Source organism: Ursus arctos, unplaced genomic scaffold, assembly GCF_023065955.2.
Source record: "Ursus arctos isolate Adak ecotype North America unplaced genomic scaffold, UrsArc2.0 scaffold_5, whole genome shotgun sequence".
In the NCBI taxonomy this organism is placed as follows: Eukaryota; Metazoa; Chordata; class Mammalia; order Carnivora; family Ursidae; genus Ursus; species Ursus arctos.
Window position 1 is genome coordinate 17,371,524 of NW_026623067.1, and position 18,456 is coordinate 17,389,979.

An 18,456-nucleotide genomic window follows, 5' to 3' on the forward strand; every position below is an offset into this window, starting at 1 on the left:
AAGAACATCTAAAGAGAAAGGCATAATATTTTCTTGGCAGAAGTCATGTTGAAATTGCAATAAAGGAGTCCCTGGCTGGCTCAGTCTGTGGAGATGTAACTCTTGATCTCAGAGGTCGAGTTTAAACCCCATGCTGGGCGTGGAGCCTACTTAAAAAAAATTGCAATAAATCCGGGAGTAGCAAATTTGTGAGGTACTTTTAACTTTAAAAAAATACTCCATCTTTTATGATTAAATTTCTATCTTTTTGGAGACATGATGTAAAGTTCTTCTGAAGATTTGCCAATTGAACCATTACTTTGAATAGCTAATAGATTTTGTGGGAGAAACTTAGAAATAATACAAGATGATTATTTTGTATGATTTATGTTCCTTCTTAAACTGAAGAAATAAGAGGAAGCAATAATTTTCAATCCTCTGGTTCACTGTTCTTTCTTAGCAGTTTATTTATTTATTTTTTTTTTTGAAGTTTTCAGTTGGGACTATCGGTTGGTTGAAAATCCTTATTCTTTAAAGGACTTTCCTCCATCTGGTTTTTAGAGGATTCCTGTCCTTGCATTTGGCCCTTGATGTGTTTGGTCTTCCTGTGTTCAACTTGTGTGGTAAAATCAGGGAGGGGTCCCTTTTCCTGTCGGATGTGTAAGAACAAAGCCAAACGTGGGCCAAAGAATGTATATTTGGAAGGTGTGATTGTGAAAAAGCCTGGTGGGATTTCTAGCCGCTTTGAGGTGTTTCAGTCCTTAATTAGCAGGATGGGATTGGCAATACTAAGTGGCAAGATGGCAGATTTTTTTATATGCAAAATTTCCTGTGAGATCTCAGAAATGCAGCCATTGTTTAACGGATATAAAGTTCAGATGAAATACACTTAATTCTGGCACCATCTCAAGGAGCTGTATATCATTGTGGATGGGTTGCAAGCTCTTCTAACTGAAGATTTTGTTTCTTTTTCTTGCTCTTTGCAGCAAAAGTAATTAGGAACGAAATGGTGGTTTCTACCCTCTAATCCACAAATGAGCAGGGTGGGTGTGAACCTGCCAGTGAAGTGGTTTTAATGACTCAGGGCCCAGTGTCTGAGCCCCCTCGGCAGAGGCCAACCAATGGTGACGGGGCTGTGATGTAGAGATTAATATGTATCTTAGGCGCAACTTATATACACGATTTAGTTTTCTCTTGGGACGATACAGTTTTTTTCCTAAATGGTTTTTAGCTTAAATATATATTTTTTAAAATTTTGATATGCAAAATTTACTGTGTAATCCAAAAAATATAGCAGTTGCTTAATGGATGTGGAGTTTAAATCAAAGGTACTTAATCCTGGCTCAACCTTAAGGTTTTGTAGCATTGCCAGATGGGTTATAAGTGAAGATTTTGTTTCCTCTCTGTGTTCTTTTCAAGAACACTGTATATGTACTTTATATACATATACTATATAAATAAGAATGTATAGATAATATATATTACATAAAGATTATATAATATAAATAATAGATCATATATTATATAGAAATTATATGATATAAATTATGTATTATATAAATTATATATAATATGTTATATATGAATTATATAAATAATATATATTATATAATAGTATAAATAATATAAATAAATATGATAATATAGAAACAATATATAATTTTACAGTGATAATGTATTACTATTTTATAATATAAATTATATAGTAATACAATAATAATATAACCTATATTCTGTATATACTGTGTGTGTGTGTGTGTCTATGTGGGTGTGGGTGTGTTATTTACACTGAAATATAAATACAGCCAGGGGCCAATTGACGTTAATATTAGTTGAACATTTGAAGTCAATATATGAGACTCAAAAGTAGAGTCAAAACTAAAGTTCGAGATTCACTGCTTATGGTGGATGGAAGACAGGGAGCAGATAAACGATCACTCCCTGGTGTCATATGATTTTAGAATAAGCTCTCAGTGGAAGATAAGAGTTGACATTGCTGACCACCCCCCACCTCTCCGGCTTCCCACCGCTCCTCCTCTCAGCCATTATTAAAAAAGCATTCAATTGTAGGAGCACCTTGGAGGCCTTGTGTCTTTCTCCCCAGAGGCCTCTATGGTTTCCCAGCAAAACAAAGGAAACAAGGAAGTACAGTTTCTCCTGTTTCCAGTATTTCTTCCTTCTTATTCATCCAGCAGAAAGGTACGTGCACTTTCTCTTTACCGCCGGCCACGGGGCTTGCCGAGGCAACTGTCCTTAGGAAGGAGTGACAGAGGTAGGAGATCAGTCCTTGCAAAGACGCTCCTTTTCTAAGGGGGCATTTGATTCCCTCCGAGCCTGGTAAAGAGAGATGAGGCTTAACGAGGCCACCAGATGTTGACTCTGGATATATATTGCCATGTTAATGTGTCGTAGTTAAGAGTGGAAGAGAATTGGGGTCTTTTGGTTGCAGCATGGACTGAAATAAAAATGGAAGCAAAGAAGTGAGCATGAGTGAACCTTTGGGGTCCTGAGAAAAGAACCTCCGCACTTAAAATGTGGGATGAGTGGTTGGAAGTGCATATTTATCAGGACAATGCTGTGTCAGGGAAGGAAGAATTTCATCTGCCCTTCAAGATTCTTCTAGCTGGACTTAGAATCAGTTCAACAGCAGACAGATTAACGGGAGAAAATAAAACGTAATAGTGGACGTACGTACAGGAAATGCACACAGACGTGGGAATTCCAAAGAGAGTGGGTCAACACTTACAGGAGCTAAGGAGAGGGGCAAGGGTCTGAAGATACAAAGAGGAGAAAGACCTGGCAGGAAGGTGAGAGGAGATGTTTGGAAAACAAAGGGGTTGCCTGGTTATGTAACGTTTGTTTTCTTCGGTAAAAGGGAGTGTCTGTTAATAGCTCTCTTCCTGGTACAAACAGGCAGTTGAGGGGGAGATAAAGAGCTTTTCCTGAATCTGCTGGGTTTTCATTGCTTTTTCCTCAAAATAATGTTCATGACCCAGTGGCCCATTTTGGGGTGGCCTGCCCTTGGCCCCTACAGCTGAAAATGGCCTAATCTTCTTCCTCTTCTCCTCCTCCTCCTCCTCCTCCTCCTCCTCCTCCTCCTCCTTCTTTTTTTTTTTTTTTAAGATTTTATTTATTTGACAGAGATAGAGACAGCCAGCGAGAGGGGGAACACAAACAGGGGGAGTGGGAGAGGAAAAAGCAGGCTCACAGCAGAGGAACCTGATGTGGGGCTTGATCCCACAACGCTGGGATCATGCCCTGAGCTGAAGGCAGACGCTTAACCGCTGTGCCACCCAGGCGCCCCTCTTTTTTTTTTTTTTTAAAGATTTTATTTATTTATTGGACAGAGAGAGACACAGCGAGAAAGGGAACACCAGCAGGGGAAGTGGGAGAGGGAGAAGCAGGCTTCCCACTGAGCAGGGAGCCCGATGTGGGGCTCGATGTGGGGCTCAATCCCAGGACCCTGGGATCATGACCTGAGCCGAAGGCAACCGCTTAACGACTGAGCCACCCAGGCACCCCTGAAAATGGCCTAATCTTCTGATCTCCTTGAAGAGTCGCCTGCCTTCTCTCTTTCCCAATGACGGGGCCAACTACATATGCAGGTTTCTGTTTTTTGTAATCTTTAAAATTGCAGGGAAGTATGAAAATGCATAGTTCAGGAGATCCAGATTATGAATAAAGTGTGAGGGGAGAGGCCCTCGAGGCTGTGGATCTGTTCAGTGAGCCAGATGGGCCTTGCAGGGCTTCTGGTCTCAGAGCGATGCCGGACTGCCACGTTCTGGAAGCAGCGAGAGCAGCTCTGTGGTCACACTGTCCTCTACCACTTTACCACCTCTGCTGAGCAGCCCTTCAGATTACCTTCAATATAGAATATTTGTCTTTTTTTCTTTAGAGAGAGAGATAGAGAACAGGGGAGAGACAGAGGGAGAGGGAGAGGGAGAGAATCTCAAGCAGATTTGCTGCCCCGCGTGGAGCCCAATTTGGGGCTCAATCCCATGACCCTGAGATCATGACCTGAGCCAAAATCAAGAGTTGGACACTTCAGCGACTGAGCCACCCAGGCGCCCCTGTTTTCACATTATTTTATACTGAGCCACAGAAGGGTGTGTGTGTGTGTGTGTAGGGAAACACAGCATAGGATGCAGACTTATATTTTGTAAATAAAGTTGTTGTTTCAGCATTTACATTGTTTATCTAAGAACACTCCCAAAGTCTTGGATGCAAATTACTATTCATTCTTACGGATAAATGGCAATGGAGATTTTGTTGGAGGTTATTGTGCAGTCTTGTGGCTTTGAAAACAGCTGACCGAGCTGGGAGGGAGCAGCAGGGGAATGGCCTAATTGATCACCAGCACCGCCGCCGTTTCTCTCTCCCACCCGCGTCCCTGGTGGGATCCGTCTCACCCGTCAATTACCTCAGTGACTTGTCGTTTTTAGCAAGTAGAGGAAACCAAGGCTGGAGACAGAATGAGATTAAAACGGCGTGAATCTGTTCTGTGATTCACAGCTTTGAATGAAAACCTTCCGACTAAGTCCCTACTGTGCTATGCATTAGAATGTTCTCGGTGGATGTCTACGTGTGAGTCTTTTCTAGGTATTTTCTGAGGAGCGTCTTACAGGTAGTGTCTCAGAGTAAATGGCTTTATCAGCTCCCGAGAAAAAGCAGAGGCCGACTTTGGGGCTAGAGGTAAATGGAAGGTTTTCCTTGCTTTGATAAGCTAAGAGTGTCCTTACGCAAGATAGACTCAGCCCTCAAAAAGTCAACCGTATGGTGCTGGGGGCGTCTTAAGCATGAGTGTGAGTGATTCAGACGTGAGGGTAGGCCACGCAGCTGCCGTCCTGTGCTTGAAGACGAGCCTCCTCTACAGCCAGAGCCTGTGGTTTCTTGTCTCCATGGTCAGTGGAAGTGGGGGCCTCCCTGCATCTTTGCAAAGGGGTCTTAATCTTACTTTTATGTCCTGGACCCCTTTGGTCAACTGTTAGATCTATGGACAATTTCTCAGAATATTTTTTCACTTGTTTACAATGATGTTTTTATTTTTTTAATTATTTTTTTTAAGATTTTATTTATTTGAGAGAGTCAGCAGGAGTATGGGGAAGGGGCAGAAGGAGAGAGAGAGAGAGAAGCAGACTCCCCACTGAGCAGGGAGCCCAACACGGGGCTCGTCCCAAGACCCCAAGATCATGACCTGAGCAGAAGGCTGACACTTAACCGACTGAGCCACCCTGGTGCCCTTTTTGAATTATTTTTTAAAAAAATTTTATTCAAGTGATCTCTCCACCCCATGTGGGGCTCAAACTCACGACCCCAAGATCAAGAGAAGCAAGTTTCTCCGACTGAGCCAGCCAGGTGCTCCTGGAATGCTGGTTTTTAATCATATGAAATAAAATCTGTCAGGTTGCAAAGGAAACCAATTATCTTGAAATACACTTACCAAATGTTAAAAACAATTTGTGGCAGTAAAGTATGTGTTTCATTACTAATCGGTCAAATACATTCGAGCAGCAGGCTTAAGAACGACCACCATTTTGAAGAAGTGAGAATTGTAAATAACATTGTGACATAGATCGGCAGCAACTCAAACGGGTGATGAAAACATCTGTGTTTTCTCAGGCAAGAAAGTCACAAGTCCTGCTAACATTGTTATTTGTTGGCTGCCTTATAAAAGAAGGAAATGGCAAAATTTCAGTCAGAGGTTAGTGGGAATGAATATGTGCTGTATTCTTTACTCATCCAAGATCAAGGGCCCTGCATTCCTTCTCTGGTTAAGAGCCCCTGTCTTGGGAAAGCTAAGCAGGGAAAAGGGGGGAATTCTGCACACTTTCTTTTCATGGGACAGATAATTTGGGCTCATAATAAAACCCAATTAAATTTCAGTCCCCAGTGAAATTCGATTATAATTTCCTTTTGCTTTATTTGGACTATAAAGGAGCAAGTCTCTCCACCCCCCCAACCTATTTGTGGAGAACTGTATTTCACAAAGGACTTAAATAAAAGCCTCTCAGGCAGAGGATTTTTATAAGATGCTCATTTCTCCCCTTGCAGTTACATGGATACTGTTCTAGGAAAAAAATCTTGATTGCAAAGACAGTCATAAGGTCGTATTTCTTCCCATGAGGAGGAAAATGTATTACATGAAAATGGTAAAGGGTTTAGGATCCCTTTCAGGGGGAATTTTCTTTTTTTTTTTTTTTTTTAAGATTTTTAAAATTTATTCGACAGAGAGACAGCCAGCAAGAGAGGGAACACAAGCAGGGGGAGTGGGAGAGGAAGAAGCAGGCTCCCAGCGGAGGAGCCCGATGTGGGGCTCGATCCCAAATGCCGGGATCACGCCCTGAGCCGAAGGCAGACGCTTAACCGCTATGCCACGCAGGCGCCCCTCAGGTGGAATTTTCTTGAGGAAGCACTGAAGAGAGCCCAAGGGAAGAAAAGGCCTTCAAGGACTAGAGAGGTCAGGGGAAGTTTCTGGAGGCTTCTTGGAGCTGAGACCAAGGTTCAAAGGTGAAATGCTGAGTTAGGTAGGAGATGGAAGGCGTGTTTGTTAATGTCAGTGGTGAGGTCAGGTAGGCTTGGCCCAAGGGGAGGTGTGCAGGGAGCTGAGCCTGGGCAGGTGGGTTGGGGGTAGTGGTGAGGGACCTTCTCTGCTATGTTGAGCTTGTGGGATATTATTGGTAGGGGGGAGTCATGAAAGTCTTTTAATAGGAATGAGATAAAGAAATACCTGATTTAGGAATATTAACACAACCATAATGGTTTGGATGAATTGAGGGTGGGAAGAAAATACAGACAATAGTTTTAGGATCAGATGGCAAGACTGGATGGAGAAAATTCTACCTACTTCCTTATTCTATCTTTTCCCATTGTTGCTTAAGGAGAGAATTCACCTGCAAGGCTCGTTAGTTATACAGATTACCGAGATTCTCCTCTGCACATTATAACCCCAGTAGGCCTGGAATTTGACTGGGTAACTAGGGCCTAGGGGTGCAAGAGCACTGACTCCGGGGGTCCCAAACAGACCAGTTTCGGCCACTCTCCACTGACAAAGTCCAAAGGCAGAGAGACGGGTCGTGGTCCAACAAGAAAGGAATTTATTTCAGTGAGGCCAACACTGGGAAGACAGCGGATGAACATCTCAAAGCCTACCTCCAAAGTGCTAGAAAAACTTCTAGGTTTATACAAGGAAAATGTGGGACAAAGGTCGGCGGGTAAGTGCAGGTGGGCAGTAGAGGTCAGGGGTATCATTGACTTGGGGTCAGTCACGGGGTCTTGCTGGCTCAGGGCAGTCCTGAGGGCTCACCTGGGTAGTTTTGTTCCCATCTGGGGATGCCTTGCCTCCAGGGTCTTTCACCTGAGTTAAGAGTTAAGCTGGAAACAAGAACTTAATTAGGAAGTCAGACCGAGGTCACACTGGAGATAGTCTGAAGTCCCCATTCAACAGGGAATTTCTAATTCTTCACACAGCTCCCTGTGATTTTGTCTTCAGACTAATTGGAAAATACTCCCCAAGAACGTTTGGCTGATCAGACGTGAAATGGCATGGGGGGTCGTCAAAGTAACAATTGCATGGGACAAAGTTAAACCAGGCAAAGAAGATTCTATTCAAGGCTGTGGCTATGGGGGTGGGGGGAATAGGAGCTCAGTGTGAACTCAGCGTGAAACAAAAGGCAGAAAGAAAAAGGGGGGGGGGTGGGACTTGAGGGAGGTGATCCATGGGATGTGTCGAACCCATAGAGTTATTCCCGAGTTTGCAGATGTTTTTCTCTGTGATTAAGCCACCTGTGTGTGCTAATTGGCACCCACCAATTAGCAAAGTTAGGCTTCTACCTTTCCCACAGAGACTGGCAAAGGCAGGCGCCATCTTTCTGGCTGATTACATTTCAAAGGGACGCCTCCTGCCTCCTAATCTTTGAGGAAGACATTCCTGGGTTGTAAACCTGGCAAGAGGCCCTGAGATTTACATCTCAATGGGACAGAGAAAGAAATTACAGGGGTGAGTTTTCTCAAGTAAAAGCTTGAAGGAAAAGGAGGTCAGGGCCAAGAGTCAGGAAGAGAAGCCTGGTCTGGGCTTCTGCGCTGACAGGAACGTCAAGGTTCTTCGTCAAGGGTAAGTAGTGCTAATACTACCACCCTGTCTGGAGGGTGGATTCCGCCCAATGGAGAATGAAAAGGAAAATCAACGTTAGGGATGCTGGGAAAGAAAAATCAATTTCTTAACCTAATACTGGGAACTGGAGGGTGGGTGGTCAATGTCTAGTGACCCAGACCTGGGAGTATAGAGATGGAACGTCCAACTGGCAGGCAGGTGGGAGGCCATATGACCCAGTCCCCCTTGGTAAATCATAACTCAGCCTCCTTTGGTAGAAACAGCGCCCGGAGAAATGGCTCCAGCCTCGGATGTGGGAGAAGAAAATCAGAGGGCTGTGGAGGCCTCCTTGGGAGCTTGGTCCTTTCGGAGAGAGCACTGCAGAGCGGCCCGGGCTGTACATTCCTGATTAGCCTCTCGTGTTGGCTTCACCTGAGTCACACGCACACCATGGTGCCCCGTGTATACAACCGAGTATTTCGCAGTAAATTATAGGCATGTCAGCAGCTGGGTTTTATGGAAAGCTGAAGCCTTCCCTTTAGCCCCAGTTGTACTAGAAATTTGTCAGAAAACGTGAGCGAGGAGGTCAGGGATTGTAGAGGCACCCTGGGGAATTCTCTCTGCAAAGAGGTAGCACCAAAACCACGGGAGTGGGTAAGATTTTCATGGTGTTACTGGGGATGTAGGACATCAATGTGTCTTCCTTCTTTTCAAGGGACCGAGTGTGGGTGGGGAGAATGGAGGTCTAAGAATTCACACGCCTCTTAAAGAGAAGTGGATGGTCCCCGTGTTGCCTGTTCCAGCGAGGTCTGCGATGCTAAGAACTGTATAAGGTACGTTTGATTTGCTCATGGGACACCCAGAAGAGAAGAGTGGCAGTCAAGTGTCTGGGAGCAGATGGCTTTTGCAGGCAACCTGGCTTTGCAAGAAAGCAAGCTGTGGGGCAAGAGCCAGAAAGTCACAGGATTAAGTTTATGTGGTTGCATGATATTAATGTGTCCTACTTTTTTCCCCAGTTACTTTCTTCAGTGATCAGAAATGAATGAAAAATCAGACAAAAACAGTTCCGCTCACGAGGGACACACAGGGCAAAGTTCTCCTGAGAAAAACTGTCAGATTGGACAGAAGCAACTGGTATGGCAAATGGTTATTAGGGTTTCATGGTATTTGGAAGGGTCTCAACTTGGGGATCTCTGAGGTGAGCCTGGACTTGGGTGGACGCTTGGTCTGGTCAGGATTTCACAGGAAGGTTCTCTGCTCCTTTATGCTGATGGGGCTTCCCCCTCCCCTTTTCACTCTGCTCCCTGCGGGGCTGGTCTCACTTCACATATCCTCTCTCTTGTCACTCATCTCCCTTGATTTATAGCCCAGTGTTCTGGGCATTAAAATCCTGCCCTTGGAGAAGAATATTTGTGAGAATATAGTCCAGTGTTTTTATTTTTAAAAAACCCTGGTGGTTCCCCCCTCCCCCATTATGTGCTGGGCATAATTCTATTTTTTTTTTAAGATTTTATTTATTTATTTATTTATTTATTTATTTATTTATTTATTTATTTGAGAGAGAGAGAAAATATGAGTGGGGGGAGGGGCAGAAGAAGAAGCAGACTCTTCACTGAGCAGGGAGCCTGATGGGGCTCCATCCCAGGACCCTGAGATCATGACCTGAGCCAAAGGCAGATGCTCAACCAACTGAGCCCCCCAGGTGCCCCATGATTCTAAAACTTTGTACATACTAATTCACCAAATCCTTTTCACAAGATAATCCTGTTACCCCGTTTTGCAAAAAAGGAGACACTGAGGCTCAGAGAAGTAGGAGCTCGCTCAAGGCAGGCCCCTAGCAAGTGGCAGAGTCAAGATTTGAACATAGAGAGGCTTACCCTCGTGGCTCTGTTCCTAAACTTTTTCCATGGAACTGAGCATGGTAATAGATGGTAAGAAGTTCTATTTTTTTCACAGCCATACCTAAATACAGAATTGTTTCATAAGGTTAAGTTTGTAAAAAACAAAACCATACACACACACACCGAGATGAAAATTTATTTATTTATTTATTTTTTTAAAGATTTTATTTATTTATTTGACAGAGATAGAGACAGCCAGCGAGAGAGGGAACACAGCAGGGGGAGTGGGAGAGGAAGAAGCAGGCTCACAGCGGAGGAGCCTGATATGGGGCTCGATCCCAGAACGCCGGGATCACGCCCTGAGCCGAAGGCAGACGCTTAACCGCTGTGCCACCCAGGCGCCCCTCGAGATGAAAATTTAAAGAAATGTATGTGTATTATTTTAGACAGTCGGGACTACTATTAAGCTAAATAAACTACAGATAAGGCTGAGATTCTGTTACTAATTTGTTGCATTGAAATTCACACTTGGAAAGTTTCCCTTTTGTTTCCAGGTAGAGTATTTCATCTGTATGTCAGCCTGTGTGTTTGGGGGCCATTCAGATTATATTCTTCTAAAATCTTTCAGAAGAACATTCCCTTCCCTCATGGTGTATGTGCTACTTTTTTGAAATAAGGTATCGGGACTTACTGAAGCATCTTTGTTGCCCCTCCTCTCCATTAGGCTCGGTTTCTTTTCCAGTTGTCAATGTGTCCAGACTGAGTCTTTTGAAACTTTCCAGTAATACTCTGGAAAGCCATTCTAGGAAAATTTTTTCTTTTTCAAACCTGGCTGTTACTGAGAGTGGATCTTTCAGGTGGCTGCAAAGCCCTGATGGGGTCCACACACCCGATCTCATGATTGTTCTGAAACATATCCCGGAACACTGAAGGCAAGGGGAGGGGGCTCTGTGCAGCTTGGGTCCTCACTGTGGTTTGGGACATTTCAGACACTGCGCCTGAGTTTCTCCAGCCAACAAATGCAGAAGGGTTTTACTCCCTTGTTCCTGTCCTCCGTAAATGCTAATTCGGACTTCATCCCCATCAGATTTGAGAAGCCAACTGATATTTTGCAAGTACAAAAGGAATTCTGTTTCAGCTTGGTTGTTTATATATTATATATTTATGTATAATATTTGTATTATATATTATATATATATATATTATATGTATTTTATATATTTGTATTTATAAGTATAAATATATATTTGTATTTATTTATTTTAAAGTAGGCTCCATGCCCAGTGTGGAGCCCAACATGGGGCTTGAACTCACAACCCTGAGATCAAGACCCAAGCTGAGGGCACCTGGGTGGCAGGCAGTTAGGCATCCAGCTCTTAATTTTGGCTCAGGTCATGATCTCGGTGGTGAGAATGAGCCCTTCATGGGGTTCTGTGCTTAGCGGGAATTGTGCTTAAGACTCTCCTCTCCCCCTCCCTCTGCCCCTCCCCTGCCTCTAAAATAAAGAAATAAATCTTAAAAACAAAACAAAAAGACCCAAGCTGAGATCAAGAGTCAGAGGCTCAACCGACTGAGCCACCCAGGCGCCCCTATATTTGTATTTATTATATGAGTTTTATACACTGGATTTCTTTATTCAGAATAACATAACTTGAGGAAATCGACAACATCTTTTGAAACTTAATCAAATTAAGCTGTTTATTCCTTTGGGTAAAACATCTGTACTTTCATGACATTATGGCAAAAGTTACAGAAAGTTTATTTTGCTACAACATATAACAAAATGATCCAGTTCTTACGCCGAATACATGTTATTTGTTCCAAAGCAACAGATAGAGCGGCAGTTAAAATGCTTGGCGTTTCAAAACCCTGGACCACAGGTAGCTGACTTTAATCCCGAAACAAGGCAGCAGAAAAAGAAAGCTCGGATGTCAAAGATGAATGAGTATTTTTCTGTAAAATACAAGTAAGATCATGATTTATTATATTTGATTTGTGGGATTGTAAGATGCATGAGTTCTCTGTGACAAAGGGAAGGTTGCCTCTTTTTTATGTTTTAAAAATATCTTTTCTAAAGTACAGTATTGCCCAATGTGTTTGCAAGTTAGCAACCTCAAGAAATAGACAGTAATCCCAAACTAGGAATCAATTTTTTTAATGCTTCAGAAGGTTTGAGATGCTTAGAGTAATAGCTTCAATAAGGAAGATGATTAAAAGTAAGATGTAACATTAGAAGGAGAAATAGCATAACTATGGGAATGAATTCAGGTATCAAATGTGCACAGAGATATCATAAGTCAATGATAGCTGATATAGGAAAGATGTTAGGGTTCGGAGCCAACGGCCAAGAAAGATATATCATAAGTGCAATGATAGCTGATGTAGGAAAGATCAACGTTGGGGTTCAGAGCTGACGGCCAAGAAGGAGTTCCTGAGACATCTTTGGTGTAAAAAGGTGATTTTATTAAAACACCGGAATAGGACCTGTGGGCAGAAGGAGCTGCAGTGGGGTTATGAGGAGTGGTCCATTATATACTTTCAAGTTGGGAGGGGGTTAGGGAGAGTGTAAGTCTCTAAGGAATTTTGGAAGCAAGGTATCTAGAACCTTGAGGGGGCTAGCTATTGTTGGGAAAAGGTCATTTATTACTGTCTAATAAAACCTGAGTCACGAGACGCTTCAGATGTATATCGGTGGATCAAATGCTTGGGGGATGATTGCCAACATGTATCTTGGCGGGTTTAGAGATAAAGGAAATTTCTAAAGGAATTTTTATATGTTAAAGTAGACTTATAGGACCCTGGGGGTTGGGCTAAGATTGCCTTTTGCCCTTAGCAAAGTATCAACATCGAGGCATCCCTAGAGGAATGTCACTCTGCCTGTTTCAAGGGCTTATGAATGGGCTGCAGGGAGTAAGGAAATTTAATAATTTTTCTTTTGCCTTTGTTTCCCACATCAATTGTTAGCACATCACAAGTATAAGCAAACCATAAAGGAGGTTAATGAATTTGACTACATTCAAATTAAGGATTTATGCCCATTAAGAGACATCTTAAAAATAATGAAAGACAACCCACCAGATGGGAGAAGCTATTTATAATTTGAAAGATCAGTATCCAAAATACATACAAGTCCATAAGAAAAGATAAACATGCAAAGGGAAAAACGGACCAATCAATGAACAGGCGTTTCGTAGAAGAAAAGGCTAATAGATATTCAGGACACAGAATCTCATCAGTACGGTATGGGGCAGCGCCCCACTCCCCAGAGAGGCAGCATTTAGTCTAATGATATCAATGTTGATGAAGCTACGGGATACGAATTGAGTGTAATATGGTATAATTTAAAACTATTTAAACTATAATTAAATATTTAAACTATATTAAACTAAATATTACACTAAATATAATTAAATATTTAAACTATTATATTTAAACTATAATTAAAAACTATTTAAAAACAGCTTGGCAAAAAAAAAAATAAAAAAAATAAAAAAAAATAAAAACAGCTTGGCATTACCTATATACCTTATGACCTAACATCTCCCCTCCAGAATATATATCCTGGAAAAACTCTTACAGAGGGACAACAGGAGACACGTTCAAAAGTCTCATAGCATTGCTATAATAGTAAAGAAAATAAGACAGTAATAGTCAAAATGCCCCTCCACAATGGCAAAGATGAGAAACTTGTATATTCTGACAGTGGAATGCATATAGAAGTGAAAATATTTGAGTAACAGCTAGGTGTACGTTTCATCATGGATGAATCGTAAATCACCATGTAGGGAAATGTACTGTGCTTGGGATTTCATACACGTGTAACTAAGACGGAGATGATTTTTTTATGCCCCCCATGGGGCTTGAACTCACGACTCCAAGCCCCAAGACCCTGAGATCAAGAGTTGCATGCTCTACCGACTGAGCCAGCCAGGAACCCCAAGGAGATGATTTTTATAACAGCAAGCTGGGGCTCCTCTTGGGGGGCGGGGTTGAGGGATGCGGTGGGCGGGGCATGAAGAGGACCTCAGTGTTGTTAATACCTTTTATCAAGTTGGGCACTGGAAACGTGGAGGTTTGCTTTACTCTTCTTCTTTGTCTGTGCATGTATGTTCAGCACACTTTTATGTGTACGATAGTTCAGAATTTTATGAAAGATAGCATCAGGTGGCCAGGCAACTAAAATTTGCCTCTTGGTGTCTGAGTTAAGGGGAGGGAATATTTGGGTTAAGGCAACGGAACAAGGATAAGATCCGATATGGGCAATCTGGTGGCTTCAAGACCATCCACTCCCATGATTTCCATCATGGATTTTAAATCTCCTTGTCTGCTGACACCTGCATTTTCTGGTGGGCGTGGGAGGGAGTGGGGAGCCCTCCTTCCACAGATGTAAATCCTTATTGGAAGGTATTCCTGCCCAAGTGAGAAAATCAGACAGCAAGTTTCCATAGTGATGCTCAGCCTTCCCTGCTTTGTTAGGAGAGGGAAGAAGAAGGAACAGCATTACTTATACTGAACAGGAAGGAGAGAAGGTGTTACACCCGTTTCAAGACAAAGGATGGAGTTCATAATCTCACCATACCAGCTGAGGGCCAAACTTTTTTTTTTTTTTACTTCCAATCATTAATAATGGACATAAGCTGTCAAGAGACACTTTGGTCCTCCCCAGGCTTTCAAGCAGCTCAGTTCTGAAAGGTTTATTTCAAAAGGGCCTGGTTTTGAGAATTTTTGTGAAAGCTTCTGTCTGCTGGACACATTGTAGGGGCTGACAGAGAAAGCGTGGGGACTCAAGTGGGGTGTAGGCTCTGGTGCACTCCTCTGGCACAGAACTTCCCGCCTGTACTCAGAGCTTCCAAGAGAGCCCGCCATCTTGGTCACCTGCCTTCTCTCTCCACACTGGGTGACAAACAGAATCAAAAAGGAGCAGAAGCATGGCACCTGGAGACTGTGACCAAGGAGTTATGTGTGTGTGTGTGTGTGTGTGTGTGTGTGTGTGTGTGTATGTGTATGGGTGTGTATGTGTGTTTCTCTGTTAATGATGATGGTCTGGTCGTGGACAGTTCTATTTATCTCGAGTCATTAAAAACCATAATTGTATTCACTAGAGTGCTTTTTTGTAGAAAGAGGAAAGAGTGTAATTTATCAGGGAAGATTCCATCAAGAATGATTATATTTTTAAAGACAAATGGGGGGGCATTTGTAGCAAGAAGCTTGTATTCAGCTATTCTTTCTAATCTGTTTTGGTGGACTATCACATTCCCCAGCATGCCAGGAAAGCGAAGGGTCCTATCAGTGACTAGCCTGGCTGTGTTGGAAATCGGGGGGCACATGGGCTGAATTTCCTGGGACACCACTGCCATCAACTATTGGGAAGCATGGCTGGGTCATCCTCAGGGTGCTGGTTCCTCGGAATAAAGGGACCGGATTTGGGGAGGTGGCTGCAGACAGGGGTCACTCTCCCTGCTGGGGAAACTGGTACTGTCTTCCATTCTCCCGGCAGAGTTAGGAAGAAGTACGACAAGAGTGGCAGGCTGCTCTGTAATGACGCTGATCTGTGTGACTGCCTGGAGAAAAACTGTCTGGGCTGCTTCTACCCTTGCCCCAAGTGCAACTCCAACAAGTGTGGCCCCGAGTGCCGCTGCAACCGACGCTGGGTCTACGATGCCATTGTCACCGAATCCGGGGAGGTCGTCAGCTCGCTGCCCTATTCCGTGCCTGACTAGGAGTTGTTGCACGTGAGCTGGTTCGGTTTTTCTTGACTGCTAAGCCAACCTCGTTCTCCTGGTTGGATTTTAGGGCGTGCGGAGGATGTTGGGAAAGCATACAGAAGACTCATGTTCTCTGAAGCTATAGAACAATGTAGCATGGGCAGTCACTCTGTCACCTTCTTCCTGTGTCTTCCCGAATGCCTTCACCTTGTCCCCAGAAAATGACAGTGCACGATCTTAGCATCACCCCCCGGGCACACCTCCATCTCCGCTCTCACTGAAAAATCTCTTGCCTCTTTTACTGCCTGAGACCCTGTGGTTTCAAGATTTTCAGAATTCTGCAGCTGGGAGCTTTTCTTACGTAGAACATAAAATTATCAATTTATAACACCTAGTGACCCTTACACCAGGTCCAAGTCAGAATTGCTCTTTGAATGAAAAATACCCCCACGCCTTGTGATTTCGCACTGTATACGCATCGCCTTATTTTTTTTTTTTAAGATTTTTTATTTATTTATGTGACAGAGAGAGAGACAGCCAGCGAGAGAGGGAACACAAGCAGGGGGAGTGGGAGAGGAAGAAGCAGGCTCCCAGCCGAGGAGCCCGATGTGGGACTTGATCCCAGAATGCTGGGATCACGCCCTGAGCCGAAGGCAGACGCTTAATGACTGCGCCACCCAGGCGCGCCCTATCGCCTTATTTTTTTATTCACGTTTTGGTACCATTCAGATTAAATTTGGACACACTTGGCAATATTTTTATGAAAAATTTGTATTTTACTTGTCAAATTGAGAAATTAGGACTTGAATGTCCTAAAAGCTAGTGGCTTCCTTTTTTTTTTTTTCTTCAATCTCAGGATCAGTATTTTCAGATTCTTTTTCAAAAGAAGGAAACGAGTTATTATATAAGAGTGTATTGCTGTATGTTAGCTCAGGGAGGGTGTCGATATGCAGTTGACTAGACACATGATGTGATTTTTTTTTTTTTCAATGCTGTTACGTCGTAGGAAGTATACAGAAATGTGAACTAAACCTTCTTTGGATTTGCTTTTTTTATATATACATATTTTATTTTTAAGCAATCTCTAGACCCAATGTGGGGCTCGAACCCACAACCCTGAGATCAGGATTTGCACGTTCCACTGACTAAGCCAGGAGCTCCTCTTTTTTAGTTTCAAAAGCATTTATTTCTGCACAATCCACAGGTGTCAGGGAAGGTTCCTAATAATTCTCGACTTGTTACTTGACCATATGTTTTGGGACTACAGAAACAAAAATCCTAAAAGCCCTCCTATGACTACAGTTTTCCTGTATGTGAAGCAGGAGCACACACTCTGTTTTCCACATACTTTCCTGGGTTTTCCAGATTCAACTCCCTTTTCCTGAGCCTCTACTGACTTTTGTGAGCCTAACAGTGATGCTAAGTGCATCCAGTTCATTACCTTGAACCCTCCAGTCCTGTGAAGAAGGCATGAGATCAAGTTACCCAAGTCTGATCCTTTGAAATGCTTACCAGTGGCATGACAGTCAAAAGGGGTGGCTGCTTTTTTTGATTTATATTTTGTTTGGGTTTGAGAATAACTATTGTTTTGTACATGCCTGACCAAATGAATTGTTTTATTACTTATTTATTCTTAGAATCATATAATTTTTACACTTGAAAAGGGATCTTGCCTGTTGTCCAGCTAGTGAATTAGTCAACAAATAATATTGGTGTCTTAGGGGCCAGGCACCAGGCTAGGCCCAGGGGATCCCGCTGTGAGCATAGCTGAGCTGGTTCCTTTCTTCCAGGGGATTATAGACTAAGACCCTTCTTGTTTTATTTTCACAACTGAGGATTTAGCCCCATTGAGATAAAGTGACTCAATTAAGGACACACGGAAAAGCCTTAGTATTTTGAACCCCATGACTAGGTCAGTGTTCTTTCCCTGACAAGTATTTCCCAAATTTGCCTGATCGATTGCAAAGTTTCTTCAGCTGCTTTCAATAATATGCATTCCTGAGCCCCATCGCAAACCTCAGGAATCAGAACCTCTAGGGATGAGGCCTGGAAAGCCTCCCTTGTCACCCAATACCCTGGGTCAGTCTCATGATCAGATAAGTTGGAGAAACACTTCCTTATCACTAGCTGTCCTATTTTCATATTTAAAAAAAAAATAATCTTAGGCAAATTAACCTTCAAGTATCTTTCCCTTTTGTCTCTTCTCATCTTTTAGTCTTAAACATTACATGAGATCATCTGATTTAAAATGGACTGGTTTAAAAAGTGTGTAGCAAAACATAAAGTTAAAAAAATTGCATGATTATGAAGCAGACACCTCATACTGCTTTTACGAAACCCTGGCAAAACGTTTGATGGAGTGCTTTTTTAGAGTCCCCTTATTTCATCTGGACCTAATGCCAATTCTATGAATTTTTAAAAAGGCTCCCGCACTAAATGATCAGTTCACAAATAAATTTATGTGAAATATCGGAAACTTAGTTTGCAAGTGTCTAATTTTGTTCCAAAATGAGCAAAGCTCTTCGGTGATTTGAACGAAATTCAGATTAAGAAGGAATATAGCCGTACTGTCTGGTGACATTAACCAAGGAAATTGTCTTGTCAGTGGAACAGACTATTCCTTTCTCTGCTTGGCTCTCTTTCAATCCTGGTGGAGTGTCTTCATGAATGTAGAGAAATTGTAGACATCAGGGTGTCGTTCTGTAATGCCTTGGAAAATGAAACATTTATTTGAGCCAGTCTGCAGTGTTGGGCCAGCTAGGGTATTTGCTGTGTCTAGGGGGTGCCTTTCACATGGACAACACTGCCAACAGCACCCCCTACAGTTGTTCCGCAAAGCGGC

General features: G+C 42.8%; 1 protein-coding gene across 1 annotated transcript in view; it reads left to right on the forward strand.

The window, feature by feature from the left end:
* Positions 1–18,090, forward strand: part of ARL14EPL (ADP ribosylation factor like GTPase 14 effector protein like) — a 31,044-nt gene extending 12,954 nt beyond the window's left edge. The window contains exons 3-6 of the mRNA XM_048221117.2: positions 8,784–8,901; positions 9,085–9,202; positions 11,736–11,875; positions 15,407–18,090. Coding sequence (XP_048077074.1) covers positions 9,107–9,202; positions 11,736–11,875; positions 15,407–15,629 — 459 coding nt within the window. The 5' untranslated portion in view covers positions 8,784–8,901; positions 9,085–9,106 and the 3' untranslated portion in view covers positions 15,630–18,090. The remainder of the gene's footprint in view (positions 1–8,783; positions 8,902–9,084; positions 9,203–11,735; positions 11,876–15,406) is intronic.
* Positions 18,091–18,456: the final 366 nt, after the last annotated feature.